The sequence below is a fragment of the Podarcis bocagei genome (genome assembly GCF_964188305.1).
Source record: "Podarcis bocagei genome assembly, chromosome: 17".
NCBI lineage: Eukaryota > Metazoa > Chordata > Lepidosauria > Squamata > Lacertidae > Podarcis > Podarcis bocagei.
Window position 1 is genome coordinate 36,430,898 of NC_138143.1, and position 18,083 is coordinate 36,448,980.

Here is an 18,083-nt window from a genome sequence, read left to right on the forward strand (position 1 = left end):
GGTCCATTCGCATTGCACACAGTGGAGAAAGTACTCAGAAACCTACATGAGAACTGCAACTTAAGGTGGTCTGTTTTGCAGGGAGCATTAAGAGTCAATGCAAGTTTTCTACATAGATTCCTTCCAGCATCCCCACACTGCTCTCTCACAATCCCTCCTGAACACAGCCTTCCCCATGATGACCCTTTTAACCACCACACAGTGTACCCAAGAGGTCAAACAAAATAAAGGTAAAGGATACTACAGGTGTGTTAGTTATCTTCTGGCGGTTCCCTCACTGCGAGAAGCCAAGTTACAGGGAACCAGGCAGAGGGCCTTCTCAGTAGTGGCGCCCTCCCTGTGGAACGCCTTCCCACCAGATGTCAAAGAGAACAACAACCACCACCAGACTTTTAGAAGACATCTGAAGGCAGCCCTGTTTAGGGAAGCTTTTAATGTTTGATGTATTACAGTATTTTAATATTTTTTTGGAAGCTGCCCAGAGTGGCTGGGGAAGCCCAGCCAGGTGGGCGGGGTATAAATAATAAATTATTATTATTATTATTATTATTATTATTATTATTATTATTATTATTATTATTATTATTATTATTATTATTATCTTTACTCTAAATGAAGCTAACAGGTCTACTCCTTCCCTTTCTGGCATACCCAAGGTTTCCAGCTGTTTTGGACCACAATTCCCATCATCCCTGACCACTGGTCCTGTTAGATAGGGATGATGAGAGTTGTAGTCCAACAACAGCTGGAGACCTGAGAAAAATAATGTTGCTTTTTTATTGCCTTTTCAGAACAAATGTAGCTCTTATTAATTGCTTTTTTATAAAGGTGATAAGGCCATAAGGTTATAATGGTTAGGGGATTTTTATCTGGGAATCTTCTAATACAGTCATACCTCGGAAGTCAAACAGAGTCCGACTTCCAAAACGTTCAAAAACCAAAGCACGGCTTTTGATTGGCTGCAGGAAGCCAACTGATGCTTCGCAGGTAAGATTCACCTTCTGTTGTGTGGGCAGGGCGGTCCCTCCCCCTACTGGCCAATCCCCTGGCAACGCCTCCCCAGGCGGGATTGGGCGATTGGCTGAGGTAGGCGGAGACCTCCAGGTATCCGGCCTGGGGAGGGCGAAGCCAGCCAGAACTACTGGGAGCCACATTGGGATCCGGGGGGCTGGGATCCAAGGTGCCCCCCCATTTGATGTGGGGAGCAGTCATTACAGATTGGAGCCAAAGCAGACACACATTTGCCCAAAGGCCATCCAGGAAGTTGATAGCAGAAGTTTGGATCTGACGCTTCCTTCTCTTAGCTCAGTCACAGATAGAATTAGTTAGGGGAGATGCAATATTCCTGCACTACAAGCTTAGGACAGGAAGCATTACAGTCTAATCAGAGGAGACTTTTACCCATGACATATGGGGTTCAGCACCCTCCACCTTGTGATAGGAATTTTGAGGTCTTAGATATATGGTAATGTTCATAAGTTACCAACCAAGCACATACATAGATCAGCACAGGAAGACCGAACTGGAACCATTTTGATTCCTAAACTGACCAAATGTTTTCCCTGCAAGGAGGGAAGGGGGTCAGGGAGCCTTCCCATTGTCTCAGGAATTGAGTAATCAGCATTTTAATGGGTGACAGACTATCAGGAAAGACAATCAGATAACCTGGCAAACAGGAGAAACAACATTCAAAATTCTGTTCTAGACCGCCTTTTTGTGATGTAGGTGTGATGTATCTGAGGGGTGGTCTTAGGTTACACCCCTTCTGTGATGTATGTATGATGTTTCTGGGGGTGGTCTTGATCTACAGGGTGGCAATTTCAAAAGTCTTTATAAGGCCTTGTGCTCCATTTTTCTGGGTTCCTCCTCCTTTTCCTACGGGTGAGGGGAGCACCCTGTTGCAACAGATCAATAAAGATCAGGCTTACTAGCTGCTTTGCTTCTCAATATTCTCTGGTTGGCCTCTGTTATTCTCTCCTTCCAATAGGGAACCCATGTAAGGACTCTATATGGGCTCTTGGATACCCCATAAGGGAAAAGGGCAATTTTTGTTTACAACAACCTCTGAGGTAAGGCAGGCTGCAAGATGCCCTCCACTGCTGACTCCAAAGAAGTGCTGCTACCATCTGAAATTTTAATCCTTTGTCTGAACATGCAGAAGGTTCAGGCTGACAGTTTTACTTCTGGAGAACAAGAGGCCTTAAAGAAAGCCAGGTTAGCATCTGCACCAAGTGGCACAGATGGGGTCTGCAGAAAGCCAGTCCCAGGCTTATAGGCAAATATCCCAATGAAGTACAGTGGCACCTTGGTTCTCAAACTTAATCCGTTCCAGAAGTCTGTTCCAAAACCAAAGCATTACAAAACCAAGGCAGGCTTTCCCACAGAAAGTAAGGCAAAATGGATTAATCCGTTCCAGACTTTTAAAAAAACAACGCCTAAAACAGCAATTTAACACGAATTTTACTAACGAGACCATTGATCCATAAAATGAAAGCAATAAAGAAAGTACTGCAGTCACACAATCAATGCGTCAGTAGCTGGACTGGGTTCCACACAGTCACAAAAACAAAACGAAAAAGAGCTGCAAAAACAGAAACGCAAAATAAATAGCAAAACCAGACAGACCTCAGTGTAACACTCAAAATGGAAGTGCGGCACTCGAAACGGAAACATAACCCTCAAAATAGAGCACATTCGGCTTCTGAAAAAAAGTTCGCAAACCAGAACACTTACTTCCAGGTTTGCAGTATTTGGGTTCCAAGTTGTTTGAGTACCAAGGCGTTTGAGAACCAAGGTACCACTGTATATTTAGCAATCAAGAGAAATTCAAAAATGGAAAACTGCTGTTGCAAAGCAAAACCTAGAATTAACTAGCAAAGTCCTAAAATATGACAACTCACATTTTGAAGTAGATTACAGATGAGAGGGACCGCCTGGGTTTCTGCAGTTGCCGAGTCAGCTGACTGAATGAAGGAAAAAGAATTGGGTAATCCCAGATATTTCTGTAGGGTAATAGCAAACTCCTCAAGAGGAGGGGAGAAAACACAAATAGTCCTATCAGATGGCCGGGGTGGGGGCTAGGCCTTCAGGTGAGCCTTACAGATAGTTAACAGCTTGCTGAGTCATGCAGAGATACAGGAACCCACCTCTGGATGTAGAATGATGTGCATTTGGTGTCTATAGTGGCATGTTTATTTGGTTAGAGGCTTACTATAATGGGTTGTCAAAGGTTTTTCCATCTAACATCACTGAGACAAAATATTTGGGAATAGTCTCTGCAGTGTTGCCACTGAAAGTACTACAATCAAGAGTTTGCAGAGTGTTTCTCCTTGCATAAGACAAAAAGTCAGGGCGCAACCCCTGCCATGCAAAACTTGCATTCACCTGGACCAACAGTTCATTTTCATTCATGCAAAGCCGGGGCAGAAAAGCCAACAGCCCTCCCCTCATTTGTCTCCAGGGCACTGTGGGTTAAACCACAGAGCCTAGGACTTGCCGATCAGAAGGTCGGCGGTTCGAATCCCCACGACGGGGTGAGCTCCCGTTGCTCGGTCCCTGCTCCTGCCAACCTAGCAGTTCGAAAGCACGTCAAGTGCAAGTAGATAAATAGGTACCACTCCAGCGGGAAGGTAAACGGCGTTTCCGTGCGCTGCTCTGGTTCGCCAGAAGTGGCTTAGTCATGCTGGCCACATGACCTGGAAGCTGTACGCCGGCTCCCTTGGCCAATAAAGCGAGATGAGTGCCGGAACCCCAGAGTCGGTCATGACTGGACCTAATGGTCAGGGGTCCCTTTTCCTTTTATACTGCCACTAAATATGGGGGCTCCACCCAGCTAACATGTTACATGTTTCCACCCAGAAAGAACAGCTACTCCTTAAGCAGACACCCTCAAAGTCTAAAACAAAGGGTTTAAAAGGGTAATAAATGGAGCCGAGCAACCACAATAAAGCACATTCCAGGCAAAACAAAATTTCAAAGTCCAACAGCTTTAAGCTACCTAAAATCAGACTCCTACTTACTTCAGCCTCTAAGGTCACTTGCAGTACAAACCTTTCAAATCCACTGTGGTCTTATATACCAGTGGAGAGATTGTTAAAAGGCGGGCCATCCCTGACAGAACATTTAGAAATGCAACCAGAAACAATCTGTAGTGCTCTGCGGAGAAGGCTCCTGTACCTACTTACTGAGGAGCAAGACTCATTGAACTCAGAGGGATTTACTTCTGAGTAAACATACAATCATAGAGTGGAAGGGACCATGAGGGTCATCTATTCCAACCCTCTGTGATGCAGGAATCTTTGGCCCAATTTGGGATTCGAACCCAGGGCCTTAGAATAAAAGTCTCATGCTCTACCAACTGAGCTATTCCCTGTATTGAATCATGTACAGTTGTACCTTGGAAGTCAAAGGGGATCTGTTCCGGAAGTCCGTTCGACTTCCAAAACATTCGCAAACCAAAGCTCGGCTTTTGATTGGCTGCAGGAAGCTCCAGCAGCCAATCGGAAGCTGCAGAAGCCATGTCGGACGTTCGGGTTCCAAAGAATGTTCGCAAACTGGAACAATCACTTCCGGGTTTGTGGCATTTGGGAGCCAAAATGTCCGAATACCAAGGTCAGTGCTTTTTTTCTGGGGGGATGCAGGGGTACATATACCCCTAAACGTTTTGTGAATCTAAGTTTGGCCTCATTGAGGGGCAGTATTTCAATACAGTGGTACCTCGGGTTACATACGCTTCAGGTTACAAAGCTTCAGGTTACAGACTCCGCTAACCCAGAAATAGTAGCTCGGGTTAAGAACTTTGCTTCAGGATGAGAACAGAAATCGTGCTCTGGCGGCGCAGCGGCAGCAGGAGGCCCCATTAGCTAAAGTGGTGCTTCAGGTTAAGAACAGTTTCAGGTTAAGAATGGACCTCCGGAATGAATTAAGTACTTAACCCAAGGTACCACTGTAATTTGTAAATTTCTCCCATTCCTTATTAAAGTTTCTCTCTTCCTGGTTTCTGATTTTCCCGGTCATTTTCGCCATTTCGGTGTAATCCATCATCTTCATCAGCCATTCGTCTCTGGTCGGGACTTTATTTTCGTTCCATCTCTGGGCCAGAAGTATCCGCGCTGCTGTCGTCAAGTGCATAAATAGTCGTTTCTGCTCCTTTGGTATTTACATGCGACTGCTTTTGATTCAGAATGCAGGAGCCAAACTCTTGTCTGGTGTGATATGCTTACACCAGGTTAGCAGCCAGTCTTATTCCATCTTCATTTAGGGTAAAGGTAAAGGTAAAGAGACCCCTGACCATTAGGTCCAGTTGTTGACGACTCTGGGCTTGCGGTGCTCATCTCACTTTACTGGCCAAGGGAGCCAGCGTACAGCTTCCGGGTCATGTGGCCAGCATGACTAAGCCGCTTCTGGCGAACCAGAGCAGCGCATGGAAACGCCGTTTACCTTCCCGCCGGAGCGGTACCTACTTGCACTTAATGTGCTTTCAAACTGTTAAGTTGGCAGGAGCAGGGACTGAGCAACGGGAGCTCACCCCGTCACGGGGATTCGAACCGCCAACCTTCTGGTTGGCAAGCCCTAGGCTCTGTGGTTTAACCCACAGCGCCATCTGCATTTAGGGTAGACAGGTGCTAAAACAGGGTTTCCGAAACTTGGGTCTCCTGCTGTTGGGACTACAATACCCATCACCCCTGACCACTGGTCCTGCCATCTAGGGATGATGGGAGTTGTAGTCCAACAACAACTGGAGACCGAAGTTTGGGGAACACTGTGCTAGAAAGAGGATAGGGCTCATTCCCCTTTAAGAGTTGTGCAGAAGATGCCATTTCAGCAGGTGTAGCTTGTCATGCAAATTGCAGTGTCGAAATTCCCTCTTGTGCACTCTTAAAGGTACAGGAGCCCTGTCCTCTGCCTAGCACTCAGACAGCAGACTGATCCTCTCAGCCTGATGGAAAGGACTTGGGGAAATTTAAAATGGTTTTGTTGAAGGGGCGGCATCGCCATTGAGAATAGCTTCAGAGTGGAGAAAAGGAAATATTTCTTCCCACAGTACATAACTAAGATATGGAATTCAGGATTGTGGCATGCACTGTAGTTATGGGCACTAGTTTCCATGTTGTAATTTTTAAAAAGTGGCTTGGACCATATAAAAGGAAGAGATGGACGGAAGGAGGAAATCAAAATATGCTCAGCAATTTTACTGCTACATACTGCCAGCCCACCCCCTGCAGCCAACCTGCCAGCTAGATGTGTATATTTGGGAACTTTTGTCTACCGTGCCCTTCCTTTGTCAATAAATAATAAGAGAGATGTTTGTCACCCCCCCTCTAATTCTGGGAGATGTATGTCTACTGCTTAGATTACTTTAGTAGGAAAACAATGTGAAACCCTGGACTCTTAGAGGGGCACCATTTATTTTTGAATCAGAATTTTGCAACATCAGAAAGTTAGGCAAAACAGCTTACAAAATTGTGAGAGTATTCTTAAAGCAGTTGAATTACTTATCTCCTGTGCAAGTAGTCTATGGAAACATAACCCCCCCATTTTTAAAAATACAATAACACTGCTAGGGCAGAGACAGAGAGAGGCTGGCTTAAGGACAAACTGTTGGGATACTGCCAGGGAGATAAAGTCCATCATGGCCCCAAGCCGTGTGCCGGACGATCCATCGACCTCTGTAGGCATGCAGTATCATCGATTAGCGACATGAGTTTCTAGAAAAAAAACTTGCCACATTCTAGAGCTCATGCACACTCTATCAGCAGATAATGCGCAGCCAAAAGTTGCACGCAGGAGAGCATTATTTACAAGCTTTATTCAGCATTGATCAGAACAAAGAAAGACATGACTGCCTGCGTCAGTGTCTCCGACAGAGAGGGAAAACGAAAGCAATAGCAAACATAAACATCCTGTGAACAGGAAATACGCAGGCTGTGACACAAACATCCTGCTCCCTTTTAAGGTGGAACGGAAATATCCTAACACAAACAAACATCTTTTCAGGAGCAAGCTTCATGCAGATGGGCAGCCAGTGCAGATGTTTTAACAGTGGTTTTCTATTGTCGGCCATGTGCCCCAATCAGCACTCTGGCTACTCCATTCGTTCTGCCCGGATGCTGAGGTCCAGCGCCGAAGGCCTTCTGGCAGTTCCCTCATTGCGAGAAGCAAAGCTACAGGGAACCAGGCAGAGGGCCTTCTTGGTTGTGGCACCCGCCCTGTGGAACGCCCTCCCATCAGATGTCAAAGAGATGAACAACTACCTGACATTCAGAAGACATCTGAAGGCAGCCCTGTTCAGGGAAGTTTTTAATGTATGACATATTAGTGTATTTTTTGTATTTGTGGAAGCTGCCCAGAGTGGCTGGGGAAACCCAGCCAGATGGGCGGGGTACAAATAAATTCTTCTTCCTCTTCTTCTTCTTCTTCTTCTTCTTCTTCTTCTTCTTCTTCTTCTTCTTCTTCTTCTTCTTCTTCACCTATGGGAACTTCCAAACCACGTCCAAGGGCAGCCCCACAAAGAGCGCATTGTAGTAATCCAGCCCTGAGGACCCCAAAGCATCAACTACAGGGGTCAGACTACTAAGATGAACAATCATTTCTGACCAGAAAGAAGGCACGCAACTTCCTTCCGTTCAGCAGTTCAATTAAGAGTCAGGGAGGTGGTGGTGTTTTTCTGTTGCTCCTGTTATTAAAGGATTGGGAGTTAGGAATGCTTACTGTTAAATCACCCAGCAATCTCTCAGTGAATCCAGATGTGCCTTCTGTCCCCCCTGGCCTAACCCAACTATTTGAGAAATTCAGGTCTGAGCCAAAGACTTTGAGGGAAAAGTTGGATTTTGATAAATATTCAGTTCTATGCAGAGTTTTGTGCAAATGTAAAAGCAAATGTAAAAGCAAATGTAAAAGCAAACACTCTGAGCTGCTCACATAACTGTAGGCATTAATCCTAACCTGAAAACATCATAATCTTAGTTCATTTTGACTCTGGAAAACCATTTTTCCAGGTTTTTTGTTTGTTTGGGCAGGACTAAAATGATATGTGTACACTGTGATGATGAATAATATCTCTCTTAAACTACATTCAACTCTGTCTAAAACTAATGTCTCTTTCCAGCTGAACAGAGTCATCTATTTCTTTTCTTTTTCAATGCAAGAGAATTTTGTGGTCATGGGCTAAGTGACATGTAAAACCTTCCATTATTTCTTTTTCATGCTATAGAATCAGATAAATACCCATTCGGCCATGGATTATACTGCCCTGCAGGTAAATGGAGGGGGACTTCATTCCACCTGGGCAGCTGAGCATAATTTCTCTGGGACTGTGCCGTAAATCACCCGCCCCTCTTGTTACTGGCTTAAGAGAAACCAGAGACGCCTAAACCAGACCTTCACCATTCAAGATGAAATGTAGACAGAAAGACAAAAATATTATGGTAAGTCACCCTCTTTGTCCCATTCTATTGTTGTTGTTTAGTCGTTTAGTCATGTCTGACTCTTCGTGACCCCATGGACCAGAGCATGTCTTCCACTGCCTCCTGCAGTTTAGTCAAACTCATGCTGGTAGCTTCGAGAACACTGTCCAGCCATCTCGTCCTCTTTCGTCCCCTTCTCCTTGTGCCCTCCATCTTTCCCAGCATCAGGGTCTTTTCCAGGGAGTCTTCTCTTCTCATGAGGTGGCCAAAGTGCCAGCCAAAGCTTCAGGATCTGTCCTTCCAGTGAGCACTCAGGGCTGATTTCCTTCAGAATGGATAGGTTTGATCTTGCAGTCCATGGGACTCTCAAGAGTCTCCTCCAGCACCATAATTCAAAAGCATCAATTCTTTGTCGATCAGCCTTCTTTATGGTCCAGCTCTCACTTCCATACATCACTACTAGGAAAACCATAGCTTTAACTATACGGACCTTTGTTGGCAAGGTGATGTCTCTGCTTTCTAAGATGCTGTCTAGGTTCTGTCCCTGTTATTCCTAATTGCAAATTCAAATGTATACCTATCGTGTTTTATGACTTCCTTGATATTGTATGTGGGCTGGAACTGGCCTGTGACCGAAATAATAAATTCATATACCCAGATCCCTTTAACAGGATACCCTTAACGTGAAGGGGCAGGCAGAGGCAACAACCTCCCCTCCCATAAACAAGGCTTACCCAATGCCTAACCTTACATAGTTGTGAAGGCTACAAGGAAGGCAAAAACCAAATGGCTGGTGCCAGTTTGCCAAGTGGAAAAATTCCTACCTGGCCCCAACAACATGGCGGCCGATATTAGTCCATAGCAAGGCATAAAAAGAGGGTGGGTGGGCTGGGAGATCTGGCAAGGAGGCGAAAGGAGGTCGCCCTCCAGCTGTACTGCTGTTTAAACGGCTAGCGGCCACACCCACACAGCCTAAGCAATAGAGATGTCATGGACTGGTTGGAAGGAGAGGAACGGTGGGAGGCCCCAACTGGGGAACTCCCCAAGGGAAGGAGGCTCAGAGCCTGGTGATTGGTGGTGGTGATGAGTGGTCATAGGGAAAAGAGGGAGAAGACTGGGAAGAGGTGTCAGAAGCTGAAGAGGTAACAGGGGTTGGTGAGTAGGGAGAGTCTGTGCAAGAGAGATGTCCAGAAGCAGAAGTGGAAGCAGGAGAGTGGGATGAAGGAGGCCAAGAGCAGAGATGAGTCAGGCTGGGGAAGAAGCAAGGATGTTTCTATTGGTAAAACCTATTTGGTGTTTCACAACTTTCTGACTAGTTGCAGGACCTTAGCCAGACCAAGCAGAGTACATGCAGAATCCACGGAAGCAATTGGCGACTTGGCGACTTGGCTGCAGACAGGATAGACGAAGCAGGAACCAGGAACTTGTAGTTAGGTGTTTATTATATACAGTGGACTATTTACAGGAACAGAACACGGATCTTTTGCTAGCTCTCTCTGATACGACTCACGACTCCTACACTGACACAGAACTCTGAACCTACGAACTCTGAACTAACACATTCCAGTTAGTAGGCCATTAATTATCACTCCCTTGAGAGAGCTTGACCAATCAGGGAGCGGTCTCCATGTCTCTGTTACCACCAGGCAGACTTACAGATTGCCTTCTGGCTGTCCGACAAACCCTAATTGACTCTGTGTGAGTAGCTGCACGTACACAGTTTCCCAACACTTTCTCCCTCTTGCTGTGACTAGTTCCCCACCCCCTTGGTCTCCCAGGACCAGGAGAGGCATGAAGCAAGTGGAGCAAAGGCAGGCACGTCGGTATAGTCTCAGATTGCTTGGGGGAAATCCTGGAGAGGAGGAGACTTAGGCAGCTGTGGGAAGGTGGGGACCTTCAGTATTCACAACTGCCTCATAGGGGCAAGACCCACCGGAGAAGAGTTGCTGTACTCATCAGGCCTTGCACTCCAATTTTTCTAATAAAGAGTTAACTTCACCCACTCCGTGTGATTTACTGCTGCCTCACTTCTGACACCAGGTACACCTTCTCAAAATAAAAATGTAGCCAACTGTAATCCCTAATTCTGCCCTCTTCCTGTTACAACCAGCTCTTAAACCTGCCCTATAGGATGATGTATGGAAGTGAGAGCTGGACCATCAAGAAGGCTGATCGCCGAAGAATGGATGCTTTTGAATTATGGTGCTGGAGGAGACTCTTGAGAGTCCCCTGGACTGCAAGAAGATCAAACCGATCCATTCTGATGGACATCAGCCCTGAGTGCTCACTGGAAGGACAGATTCTGAAGGCAGAGGACGAGATGGTTGGACAGTGTTCTCCCTTGATGCGAACGAGTTTACCAGCTGCAGAAATAAAGCCTGTAGCCAAAACCAACAACAAAGGAACAACAACAGCAGAAAAAATACCCCTCCTAGATTTTTGTGAAGGAGAGAGCAGGCCACCTAGGGAAAGTGTTATTTTTAATAAAAAGCAATCTGGAAATTAAAAGCAAGGTGTTCCCTGAAATAACACAAGCGGCACAGCGGCACAGTGTACGTTAAATCAAATCCCCCATTTTTAATTGACTGCTCATTGAGGCATTAATATAAACTAGGGAAATGGTGACCCACCTCCCATAATTATGGGAGCTACAGTTTACCCGCAAAGGGCTACAATTCCCAGCACCCTTAAACTACAGTTCCCATGATTTTTGGGGTTTGTGTAGGCAGTGGCACAGTGTGGGTTTTTGGCACCCATAATGGGTGTATGTTAGTATGCCGGGGTGGGGCATGGAGGGTGAACAACGCTCTCCAGGGCCAATGACACTGGATTCTGAGAGGGCACAAGAGGGTGCCCCCAGGTGCCCCCAAGGCAGGCACCCTGTGGGGAAGCAAGCCGTACTGGGGCCAGGCCTTTGGGGCCGGGCCGGGCTGGGGCCTCTGTCTCCTACAGAGAGAGGAGGCAGACCATAGTCCCACTTGGTTCTGGTGGGGGGGGGACTTGGACGACCAATGTTTGCTTAATTTTTTGTGAGCCGCCTTGAGTCCCAGTTCTGGGGGAAAATCAGAATACAGTGGTACCTCGGGTTACAAATGCTTCAGGTTACAGACGCTTTAGATTTCAGACTCTGCTAACCCAGAAATAGTACCTCTGGTTAAGAACTTTGCTTCAGGAAGAGAACAGAAATCGTGCGGTGGTGGCAGCAGGAGGCCACATTAGCTAAAGTTGTACCTCAGGTTAAGAACAGTTTAAGGTTAAGAACGGACCTCCAGAATGAATTAAGTTCTTAACCCGAGGTACCACTGTAATAACAATAGCCACTGCATTTTCTTTCTATGCTAGAAAACATACCAGTGGGTACAATGGGTGCTTTTTGCAGAGTGGGGATCTGAACCCAAACATCCTAGTCTGGTTTAACACTCTTACACAGTTGCAATATTATTATTATTATTATTATTATTATTATTATTATTATTAATACCCTGCCCATCTGGCTGAGTTTCCCCAGCCACTCTGGGCGGCTCCCAATCAAGTGTTTAAAACAGTACAGCGTTAAATAGTAAAAACTTCCCTGAACAGGGCTGCCTTCAGAAGGCAGTTGTAAATTTGTCTATTTCTGAAGAGTGGCTTCACTCTATTTCTGCAGGCACCACAAGTGTGTTGCTCTCCAGCATTCCTCTTGACTTTTCTGGTCCAGTGTAACTCTAGCTGCTTCTTTACATTAGATGACATTTCCGTGACATTTATACAAACCTTCCTGCTGGGTGTGTTCTGCTTTTTTGTTCTGTCCTATTGAAAGGAAGAAAAGAAAGGCTGTTCTGCTGGTTGTGGGGTAGCAGGGTAACCACCTTAGGAGTACAGAAACTCCAGTGGCTAATTCATACTCTATTACGCTTTAAAATCACTTTTTGCCTCTGACTCAGTCCGTCAGCTGGGCTGTCTGTGCTATTATGTGGGCAAAATGAATTGCCATTGGAAATAACAGAGAAGAGTCTTTGAATGAAAGATTTGTTTGTTTGTTTGTTTGTTTATTAGATTTCTTGTCCGCTCTTTACCATAACATCCCAAGGTGGGTTACAACAGCAAAATACACAATTGTAAAATAAATAAAACAGTTACAGCCACAAAGCACAGAAAGTGTAAAAACAATTAGAAACAGTTTCATATGCAGATTCCAAAAATACAAACAATACAAGCATTTAAATTTAGACCCAATGTTGACAGAAATCCACAGGGACCTTTAACAAGGTCTAAAATAGGGAAGAAGATAAAGTCCTGATCGGAGAAGAATGTTGATGGATTATGGCGAAATGGCTAAAATGACCAGAAGAATCAGAAATCAGGAAGACCTAAATTTTAATAAGGAATGGGGAAATTTTATAACATCTTAAAGACCATTGTAAACAGTTGAAACTGTTAGTAGGATTGGAACATCACTTGTAGTTTAATGATGAATTTTGGATACAATGGAGAGATAAAAGATTTGGATTATTATGAAAGATGCAGGAGGAAATGATTGACAAGAGGATCCACAAAGGGGAGGAGGGAAGATATTCCATGGAATCTTGTTTTTATGTTGTGTGTTGGATATGTGACTGTAAAATTCCAATCTGAACACACACACACACACACACTGGTACCTCGGGTTAAGTACTTAATTCGTTCCAGAGGTCCGTTCTTAACCTGAAACTGTTCTTAACCTGAAGCACCACTTTAGCTAATGGGGCCTCCTGCTGCCGCCGCACCGCTGGAGCACAATTTCTGTTCTCATCCTGAAGCAAAGTTCTTAACCTGAAGCACTATTTCTGGGTTAGCGGAGTCTGTAACCTGAAGCGAATGTAACCTGAAGTGTATGTAACCTGAGGTACCACTGTATATATATACCAGGGACTTTCAGGCTCAGATAATGGCCCCACTGAGAAAGCCGCCAAGCAACACAATCTAAATAATGACCTTTTAACAGAGAACTACACTAAAACACCCCACCATGAGGGGAACGAAAGGGGAACCTGAGACGCGATATGAAACAAACCAGCAACACTCAGCCCACGAATGACATAGCACACAGTCAAGAAAGCCAAAATGGCGATGAGCAAGGAGAAGGCAGAAATAAATAAAACCACTACGACCTCACAAAGCGAGCGAGCAGGCAGTATCATCCCAACCAGACCTGAAGGAACTCAAACAGAGAGTAACAGAAGCTATCTGAGGCTCGCTAATGGACTCGCTGCACCAAGCTTGGAAGGATTTAAAGACTCCCTTGGAGCAACAGGTCAAGGTTGAGACTCTTACTGGCACCCTGGAGAAGAGGAAGCAGATACAGTGGCACCTCGGGTTAAGAACTTAATTTGTTCTGGAGGTCCGTTCTTAACCAGAAACTGTTCTAAACCAGAGGTAACACTTTAGCTAATGGGGCCTCCCGCTGCTGCTGCGCCGCCGGAGCACGATTTCTGTTCTCATCCTGAAGCAAAGTTCTTAACCTGAAGCACTATTTCTGGGTCAGCGGAGTCTGTAACCTGAAGCGTATGTAACCCGAGGTACCACTGTACTGAAGGGGCCTCCCCCTCGGCCTCATTGTAAAGAAGCAAAACAATGGGTGCACATGGAGACATATGTAATTGGAACATCCCTACCACAACTTGTAGCAGGTGCTATAAAACTGAAACTCAGCCAGAAACAACTCGGTTATTCAGGACTGCACATCTGATGTTTGTCATTTGTTCAATATGACTATGACTGTATATTATGTTGATTTAGCTTCCTGTATGATTTATACAGTATCAACAAGAACAAAAATCTATCAAAGATGTACATAAGGCCTTCAAGAATTTGGGGAAATCATTGATGCACAGTGGAAAGAAAGATATACAGTACTGACGCTGAAAATCTGTGTTGTGAAATTATAGCAATAGCTTGAGCACTTCCCAAATCTATTCCACGACAAGGAGTACTTCTTTTCATACCACCGCAACAAAAAAACTCATGGATAATGTGCCCAATGTTTCTGTTGCTCTAAGGATCCTTCTCACACTTACGGGGAAACCACACACAGTGGGGAATGAACACAGTTTCTCAAAGCTCAGACTTGTAAAAATATAGGCTCAACGGCGTTGCAAAAGAGCCCATTTGGCTTGGCAGCAATATTAATGGAAGATGCCAACTATGCCTCGAGGAATCTGAGACAGAATTTGCAAAGGAAAAGGCATGCAAAGTGAAGTTTTGGTGTACTTGAAATCAAAACTTTTAAGAGGCTGAGACAATTCACAGGATCGTTCAAAACGATTTGTGTGCCAAACATATTCTTTTGTATTTGAAAAAAAGCACTGTACTCAAAGACTGTTAGCAATGCGAGTGTGTGGTGTGCAAGCAATTAGTCGAAGGCGCAAAGTAGCCAGGCACCAGCAGTGCGCATACCCTAGAAAACGTCGGTTTCTACGGGATCTTTTCCAATTCTGGCAAACTGAGGTTGAGAAGAAACCGATGATCTGAGCGATGGTGACCGTTCTCTGGCCTCCAGGGGGCTTTGTGCTCGCTTATTCCGGGAGAGCCTCGCCCTGATTTTGCCCCCGGGGCATAGAAGCGCTTTATAAACAACAAGCCCTGCCAGCGCATGTGAGGAGAAGGCAGTGTCTCGCCCCAAATATGCCCGCGCCCGCCCTTCCTCCTCCCTCTGCCCCGACGTGACCCTCCCTGCGAAAAATGGAAATGAATCGGGAGGAGCCGAGAGGAGAGTAGCGCGCCAGACCCGGGAGTGCGCGCTCCTCGGCTAGACAAGACCATCCCTCTTCTCTCCCAAACAGAGGGAGGGGGGCGGCCTGTGTGTTCCATCTTCTTCCCGTTTGGAGATCTCCAAGCAGAGCCATGGAGGACTTCTGGTAAGTCCGAGCAGCCGAGCTGTGGGGCAGGGGATTTGTGCAGGCAGGATGGCGGAAACTGGGGTGTTTGTGTGTGTGGATGCCAGCTGCCTCGGTGCCGCTTCTTTGCCTGGCGCTGCGTTGCCAGGATCCTGCAAGAAAGCGTAAAAATCTGACGCGCGCCAGGCGAAACACTGGGAAGAAGGCAAGACACGTGTTGCTGCTAAACTACGTGAAGACGGCAAGGCACGTGTTGCCACAGGAGCCATCTCCGAGGGGCCGAGGTCACTTCAGCCTCTCCAATCAAATATATGAGCTCCCCCCCCCGCCCAAGTTGCTGGGCATTGCCTTTCAAATGGTGTGTGTGGCATAGGAGCCAACTCCGAGGGGCCGTGGAGGGTCTTCGCCGCCCCCATAAAAGTTGATGGGCATTGCCATTCAAAGGCTGGGTGTCCACCACATCCTGTAATCGATTATGCAGGGCGGGGTTTCCCTGCCCCCGCTCCCAATTTTGATTCAATTTGACACCCCTACGTGTCGCCTTCCAACCCCCACCGCGAACCGGTTGCTGTTTAGGCGCGACCCTGCACGTGTCTTACTCAAAAGTAAGCCCCACTAAGGCCAGTGGAGTTTATTCCCACGAAAAATGGGTAGTGCATCGCTGTTCTTGGTGGTGCTGGGGTGAAACCCGTGAGAAGGCTCTGGTTACTTGTCAGGATTTTGTTTTAATTCTTGGCTTGTTTTGAATCTCTTTGAAACTTAATCTTTGATGGAAATAACAAAGGATGGGGTGCCACGGAGAGCGTTCACCCTTTTCTCAGAGCCAGGGTGGGTTGGGGGCTAGCCAGGTTTTTTTTGCCCCAGTGAAGCCTCCGGAAGGGCACCATTGAGGCTCCCAGCCTTTGTGTGTACCCAAATGCCCGTGTTTTTTTTTTTTTTGTGTTTTTTTTGGCCAAACTGGGTTTTTGCCCCGGGTGGAAATGAGCCTCCGTTCTCCCCTGCTAGCTGTGTTTGCAAATGACATTGCCCTTCCCCAATTGCTTTTCTTTCCCGAACGAAATCTATTTATAGAAACATGCGCACATATATGGGGATGTATGGAAAACATATTTCTCTCTCGCGCTCCTTCTGTTTGACACGGGGATATATAGGGAAGAGGTAAGGGAAAGGGAGATCTTTAGGTAAGGAACTTTTGTCATTTGGCCAGAAAGGAAACATCTTAACAGCCTAATTCTGTGTAGTTACTTCTGTAATTCCACCAGTCAACAAGTGCTTTCCAAGGCAAGGACAAGGGCCCCCTGTTCTATAGCGCCAAGAATTTTCAGTCTGAAGTTGAACACAGAAGAATCAAGAGGAAGGAGAGGCAGAAATAAGCAGGAGAGGAGCATGGAAACTCATGGGGCTAAGCTCCTTTTTCTCAAACTTAAGGCAGGAGAAATCTGATGCCAATCTGTTTTTGATTCTGTCCAGCGAATGAAAATCACCGTATTTTTCGCTCTATAAGACGCACCAGACCACAAGACGCACCTAGTTTTTGGAGGAGGAAAACAAGAAAAAAAATATTCTAAATCTCAGAAGCCAGAACAGCAAGAGGGATCGCTGTGCAGTGAAAGGAGCAATCCCTCTTGCTGTTCAGGCTTCTGTGATAGCTGTGCAGCCTGCATTCGCTCCATAAGATGCACACACATTTTCCCTTACTTTTTAGGAGGGAAAAAGCGAGTCTTATAGAGCAAAAAATACAGTATGTTTTAAAGGTCATACTGGTAGTGGGTTGAGTCCATTATGTTTTGTTCTAAGCTGCTTCTTCTTCTTCCTCTTCTTCTTCTTCTTCCTCTTCTTCTTCTTCTTCTTCTTCTTCTTCTTCTTCTTCGGCAATCACTCGTAGCCGAGTAAGATTGTCTTCCATGAACACGGTCTTCACAGTTAGTCCGTAAGTGACCTTGGAGGCCAATTCTGGATCCGCACATCCTTCCACATTGGGTACATAGATTTCTGGGCAGGAGTTGATCACGGTGAGGGTTTGCCAAGCGTGCCTTCCTCTTAGCATGTTTCTCCTTTCCATCCTGAGTTTGAGCTTCTTCAAAGCCCATGACACCTTTGGTAAAGGCTGTTCTCCAATTGGAGCACTCGCAGGCCAGGGTTCCCCAGTTGTCAGTGTTTATACTACATTTTAAAAGATTTACCTTGAGAAAGTCTTTATACACCTCTATTGTTGACCACCAGCATGATGCTTTCCATTTTTAAAGTTCGTAATAGAGTAGTTGGGATGCGGGTGGCTCTGTGGGTTAAACCACAGAGCCTAGGACTTGCCGATCAGAAGGTCGGCGGTTTGAATCCCCGTGACGGGGTGAGCTCCTGTTGCTCGGTCCCTGCTCCTGCCAACCTAGCAGTTCAAAAGGACGTTAAAGTGCAAGTAGATAAATAGGTACCGCTCCGGCGGGAAGGTAAACGGCATTTCCGTGCGCTGCTCTGGTTCGCCAGAAGCGGCTAAGTCATGCTGGCCACATGACCCGGAAGCTGTACACCAGTTCCCTCAGCCAATAAAGCGAGATGAGCGCCGCAACCCCAGAGTCGGTCACGACTGGACCTAATGGTCAGGGGCCCCTTTACCTTACCTAATAGAGTAGTTGCTTCGGAAGATGATAATCAGAGCAACATGACCAGTCCAGCGAAGTTGATGTTGAAGAATTAATAGTACCTGTTTGTCAGCATTTTCATTTATAAATTCAACCATATGTTGCAACTGGCAAACTTCTTAGTAACAACTGATTGGGTTTCCCCTCCCCCTGCATCCTGTGTTAGACAATCTATCCTTTTTTTAATC

At 46.0% G+C, this 18,083-nt stretch overlaps 1 protein-coding gene across 1 annotated transcript in view; it reads left to right on the forward strand.

The window, feature by feature from the left end:
• The first annotated feature begins 14,869 nt into the window (after positions 1-14,869).
• The window catches only part of LOC308576560 (uncharacterized protein), an 83,983-nt gene continuing 80,769 nt past the window's right edge, over positions 14,870-18,083 (forward strand). The window contains exon 1 of the mRNA XM_081175966.1: positions 14,870-15,280. Within this exon, the coding sequence (XP_081032092.1) occupies positions 15,267-15,280 (14 nt within the window). The 5' untranslated portion in view covers positions 14,870-15,266. The remainder of the gene's footprint in view (positions 15,281-18,083) is intronic.